This window comes from Colias eurytheme, chromosome 12, assembly GCF_061535395.1.
Source record: "Colias eurytheme isolate Ceu_HAF_F1 chromosome 12, ilColEury1 Martin Lab GWU primary, whole genome shotgun sequence".
Lineage (NCBI taxonomy): Eukaryota > Metazoa > Arthropoda > Insecta > Lepidoptera > Pieridae > Colias > Colias eurytheme.
The window spans coordinates 8,262,034-8,268,371 of NC_142991.1; the positions used below are offsets into that span (position 1 = coordinate 8,262,034).

General features: G+C 32.1%; 1 protein-coding gene across 3 annotated transcripts; it reads left to right on the top strand.

The window, feature by feature from the left end:
• Positions 1-641: 641 nt before the first annotated feature.
• LOC149904174 (uncharacterized) lies at positions 642-6,163 on the top strand. Of its 3 annotated transcripts, none has more exons than XM_090108036.1 (8): positions 642-824; positions 2,458-2,559; positions 2,634-2,895; positions 3,145-3,427; positions 3,545-3,652; positions 4,316-4,509; positions 4,604-4,788; positions 4,937-6,163. In XM_090108036.1, the coding sequence occupies exons 2-8, from the start codon at positions 2,491-2,493 to the stop codon at positions 5,861-5,863; spliced, it is 2,028 nt and encodes a 675-aa protein (XP_089964162.1). In that variant the 5' UTR covers positions 642-824; positions 2,458-2,490; the 3' UTR covers positions 5,864-6,163. The 3 variants fall into 3 exon arrangements, with proteins under 3 accessions (XP_089964162.1, XP_089964161.1, XP_089964163.1); XM_090108035.1 differs by having other exon boundaries at positions 643-887; XM_090108037.1 differs by lacking the exon at positions 642-824 and adding an exon at positions 1,576-1,596.
• Positions 6,164-6,338: the final 175 nt, after the last annotated feature.

Sequence of the window (6,338 nt, forward strand, 5' to 3'; positions counted from 1 at the left end):
ACCGCTAGTTGACAATAATAGTATCTGCAAAAAGGGTCTCTGCATGTTCAAACAAAAATGTCCCGTTTTCCCTTGTGCAGTGGAGCTGGTTGGTGTATATTTTGTATATATGCAATTTAGTCTGAAAATTCTTTGCTTATCAGATAAATTATTCAAAAACATTTCAGTCATTTTAAAATCAGCTAACTACCTACTAACCGAAATCTCTAATTAATTACCTACACCTAAAGGTTTATTTCATACATACCAGCTATACCTTACTTACGAATAAAATATTTATTTTAAATTTGCAATAAAAACTTCCCACTGGTCTTACCAACGCACTTTTTTATTTTGTTTAAATTATAATCCTCCACGCCGAAATCAATTTAAAGTTTAAACCAATGCAATGATAAATGAAATAATGTTTAAATTTTAAAAGACTTAAAGACAAAAATAATATATTTAGAAGAGAACAAAAGCTCAAAACGATAAAATCTCCTATAGTTTCAACAAAGGGCTCTATGATCTTTCAATGCAGACATTTCCGTCCACCAAATATGCAAAAAATAAAAAAAATAATAACAACAGGTCGTTGTTCGTAACATTTTGGTTATAAAATGATTATTGTATGATCGTCAGCACCAAAATAACTGGCCGGGGGGCGATGCGCGCGCGCTGCCAGTCGTATTGAGCGCCGGTCCAACGTCGCTGCTTTGACCTACAAATACAACCCGAATTAAATACTTCATGTGGCCTGAAAGTGAATTGTGATGTGATTGTGTTTGATATTGACACAGTGCTTCAGAAGATATAAATATAACAGTCTTTTAGTTATTACTTAGGTACTCACCATTTCAACGGCGTGCATGCAAATATAAATGTGAAGTTATGTCATTTCAGTGCTAGTATGTAATTTTATGCGTATTCTAGAATTTCAATAAATTAAATTAGTATATTTTCATATTGCTCTATGTTAAGGGATTGTTAAATTGATAATGGTGGTTAATCAAAAGTACATAGGATTTAAATTGTAAATAGCTCGAAATGCAATAAGAACCGCTGTTTGAACGTAATTACATTTGGCAATAGTATATCGAATAGCAAAGCTATAGACGTATATAAATATATAAATACGAACAAAACGTTACGAAAAATACAAACTAAACTCAAATTTCAGCGATAATTGCTGAAGTAGGTACAGCTGTAGGTAATATCAGTAAATTCTTGTAATAATAAACAAAACCTATTATGAATATTTTTGTACAGCTCTACATATTTTTCTTTTCTCTGATCATATACTTAGTTAGAAATTGAAATTAAATATCACAATCAGTTAAATATTCAGAGTAATCTACCGGTACATAGGTATTATAGGATAAGATTTCAATGTCGATATCAATTAATTATTATTAATTAAGGCTCTTATTTATTTTAATTCAATATTTTGTGGCATTTTATATCCAAGTATACCAATACCAATAATATTATAAAGATGTAGAGTTTGTGAGTTTGTGTCGTTGTTGCGAATAGGTAGGTACCTAGGTAATCTCTGGATCTACTGGACAGATTTTAACGGATTTTCAAAATTGTTTTACTGAGAAAGCCACGTTATCTGTGAGTATCACAGGCTATATTTTATTTTGTTTTTTTATCCGAGTGAACCCGGACGGAGCCGGTGCCCGGTACGGGCGGCTAGTCTTTGATAATGTATAGTAACATTAGAAATCTTACGTCAATCACATTTGGCATAATTTAATGGAACATTAAGCTATGATTTCAATATAGACGCCTACGTAATCCCTGATTAAATATTAACCACTTGATAAACTCAGCTTCAGCGTAGTAGTTGCAATTTTTTTAGTTAATTCATCGGAATAGATTATCGTATGAAAGTAAAGATTTCCCGATATAAACTTTTGACCTACTAGTGAGTAGTAACGCAACATTATCGTTTGTTGTGTTTGAAAATAATGTTATTCCGATTCCGAACACAATATGTAATTATAATCGAAATATATTTTGAGAATGGATATATAAGTTAAAAGATTAATACAATTTATTTTCTAATAAGAATAAATTCTCTCGAATGAATTTTAATATCAAATTCGATCGAGAGCATTCTTATATGACATACTGAGCATCATCCTGGAGCAGAGCAATACCTATTTATCTTGTTATATTGAAATTCTATTGTTATTTACTCTGGTTCTACAATAAACTTGTAGATATTTAGTTAGAGAACTCCCGTTTGTACCCGCATGTATAATATTTGATCCAATTAATGACGTGACTACCTGACGTCAGTTCAGTTGTCTGGAGTCTGAAGTAGACACTCTCCTGGCAACTATCCAAGACCATTCACTCAACAAGTATATGAAATGGGGACGATTGCGGCTTTTCCTTTATGTTAGAGAAACATTACAAACTTAGATGTGAACACGCAATTAGCACCTACTTATTTTTTATGTGTTTCAGTTTTAAAATCATGGATTATACATTTGTGAAAAAATGAATGACGGAACCAGAAGAGCCTTAACAGGCTCCATACATAAGATACGAGAATTCGAGTTAGAAAAAGTAAGAATATTAATTCAAGTGCTTCTATGTTTATTACAATCGTGAAGCAAATTCTTATAATATTTATCTTTTAGGTATGCTTAGTGGAAGAATTTGACATTTTACAAATAGTCGGCGAAGGATGGTTCGGAAAAATACTTCTGGTTGAACATAGAGCGTCTGATACTGAGATAGTACTGAAGGCTCTCCCAAAACCATATGTTTCTATACGTGATTTCTACCGTGAATTCCACTACAGCTTACATTTAAGCGCTCATAGAAATATTGTTACTACATTCGACGTTGCATTTGAAACCGCCGGTTTCTATGTTTTCTGCCAAGAATATGCGCCCCTCGGTAAGAATATTTATAGTAACCTACATGCTCTTTGTGTACTTAACTAATACTTTACATATTGCAGACATTAGTTGTGATCTGTTCACACAGCCATTGTTGCTCTTGATTTGGAGACTCGCCAAAACACATCTGAATGGACATTAAATCGAAACATTAGTTTCCGTTTATTAAATCACTGACAGATGATACCGCATAACTTTCGTTTATATTTTTAGTTGAAATATTAGAATTATAAATTATAACTTTCAGGTGACCTCACTTCTAATATGTTGGATACTGGGATTGGAGAAATACACACGAAAAGAGTGGCAAAACAACTAGCAGCGGCATTAGAACATCTACATCAAAGAGATCTAGTACATCGAGATGTTAAATTAGATAACATACTTGTATTCAAATCAGACTTTTCTAGAATCAAATTATGTGATTTTGGCGAAACTAGAAAAGTTAATTCAGTTGTAAGACGAAGAAATGAATGGTTGCCCTACTCTCCACCTGAAGTTTTAAACTTATCGATGGACAGTTCGTACAAGTAATTTTTTTTATTTCTTCTAATCAGTCATAATTGAGTCACATATTTTTTCATGAATGAGTTATTTTTAATACGGAATTCAGTTTCATTTGAGTAATAATTATTTTTGTCCCACAGAGCATTAATTAGCCATGACATTTGGCAATTTGGCATAGTGATATTCATTTGCCTGACTGGATGTTTACCCTGGCAGAAAGCTGCTTTTGACGACCCGAGATATTTAAGGTACTTAAATGAAATTTTGTTTTTCCTCTAGGTGCATATAATAAAAGTAGGAATAAAAAATATATTTAGTTTTCATATGGTCAACAAGCTGTCTTGACTTCGATACTTAATTTTAATTTTGTCTCAAATACAAAAAACCGTAACAAATGCCAGTATTTTCTTATTATATATCCTCAGATATATATCATATACTAGCGGTCCGCCCCGGCTTCGCCCGTGGTACATATGAAAAATAGATGTTGACCGATTCTCAGACTTACCCGATATGCACAGAAAATTTCATGAGAATCGGTCCACCCGTTTCGGAGGAGTATGCAGACTAACATTGTGACACGAGAATTTTATATATAAGATTTTTTCCTCACTGACCTTAATTGGATCATTTTTTCATAAAACCGATTCTTTTATCTTGCATAACAATAATCGGAAGCTTCGTTTATTTTCTTAAGCCATTCCGGCAAAAGTTTACTATCAATTAATCTTTTGTTTATTTGTGAGATAAAATCGTATAGTTTTTACTTCTTCTGTTTATTGTTCTAATCAGAATAGAACTGAAGAGTGCTATAGTCAGTTTTATTATTTGATGACAATTTTTTGGCTATCAAATTATGTTAAGAACAAACAAGGAACAAACATTCTTAATAATTCCATGATGTTTTTCAGTTTTTTCAACTGGTATAATAGCGCAAATCCATTAAAAAGACAACCAAAATTATGGAAAATGGTTTCTTCGAGAGCGCAGAAAATGTTTAAAAAATTCGTTGAACCCAGGGTTGACAAAAGAGCCACTAATTTCAATGAAATAACTCGATACTACGATTATAGATGGATGGCGAAAGGATACACAGACAGAGTTGGTAAGTGAAATGTATATCTACAAATGTACCGTCGATATAAATTAAATAAATTATATTAATTTATATAACAAGAACAATCATTTATTAATTACAGCTGGAGGCGACATTGACGAACTGTGCCCATCAATGTACAGTTTTCATAGCGATCCGAATGAAAAGAATATCTTATTGAAACATTTTAGAGATAACGGAATAGAAACAACAGTTGATAGACAAGCTAAGAAGCAAAGGATAAAAGAATGGATTCAAAATAGCGTCATAGAAGAAGTAGACGAGGAGGTAAATTAAATAATATAAGTAATTTAATTTATTTATGCATGCATTCATTTCATTCATTATTTTTTCATTCATTCATTCATTTCATTTCATTCATTCAACAAATACTTACCGATGTTTTAAGCAAAACATAATTTTATTTTATTCACAGGAGGAGAGTCATCATGAGCCAAGCGTTTACGATGACAGTGATGTAGAATTAGAAGATAGATCCAGACCACATCCAATTGATGAGAGTCATCGAGTTACTCTGCGGTTTGACACAGAAAAACATATTAACCCACGTACTGGTGAAGTTATTGAAGGTGTTAAAAGAGCCTCAGAAAAAAATCCACTTTCTTATGACGTACAAAATATAGAACCAGTGGCACCTGCAAATGTTGTAAGGCGGTATGGTATTAAAGAAGATAATTCACCACAAAGCTCTACCAAGGATAGTGCTTACGGATCTTTAGAAACATCAGGGACTAAAAACAAAGAGAATAAACAAACGCCATCTATTGATAGGGTATCCAATCATTCGCCAAGTAGATCGTTAAGTGCAATATCTCTACCGCAAAGCAAAATACCCCTGTCCACTCACGCTCAAAGATTCCAAAAAAGTGAAGAAGTATTTTCCAAAGAATTAGAGAATATGAAAGGAAGTTCTTCAACTATACATTCTTTAGCAAATTCGTCCAGATCCAATAGTATTCAAGTAACACGAAATGGTTCCTTAGATAGCGCAAACACGAAAGATATTCCTCAAGAGAATGATCTATTTGAATCAAACAAGAAACCGAGCAACCCTGTTATTACACAAAATGGCTTTAGCCCTGGTGGAAAAGTAGCTGAGAAAGAGACACAACCGTATATATCCATGAAAAAGTCAGTTTACGAAATCGTCAGTAATCGCAGTGATGTTGGAAATAATAACAAAATAGATAGTCAATTAAATAATACTAACACACCGGATAGTCCCTACACATCAATGCTAAATATTGTTCAAGGACAAATGAAAATAAGCCCTCACGCTAAAGAAAGTAATAGAAATATTGTGAACGTTTCTATTACAAAGATGAATAGAAAGAAATTGTGATATTTGCTCAAATATGTTATAAATTAAAGGGAATAAAATATTTAAAACATAACTTTATCTATAACGCATAAAAGACAGTATAATCTTGTTATTTGAATGTGAACATCAAGGACTGCAATCTATATGTACATAATTTACGTATTTTTAATGAAGTAACATGTTAAAGAACTTAATTAACTGTAAAAATAATAATCCATCGTTATAGTAGATTTATTAATTTTTTATTTTTTGTCTAAATGGATAGGTTACAAAATAATTTACGGACATACATATTTTTGAAATACAAATTAAAATAAATACCTTGTCTTTTGTGACTTTTATTTTTCTCGTAACCAATTTTCGTACATATTATATCGCAACACTACAATTGCACAGTTTGCACTGCAATAATATCATGCAATTGTAATTATTATTATTTCAATGAACAGATAACCGAACGAACAGCTTTGGGTTTGGGCCAAGGTTTGGGCTAACA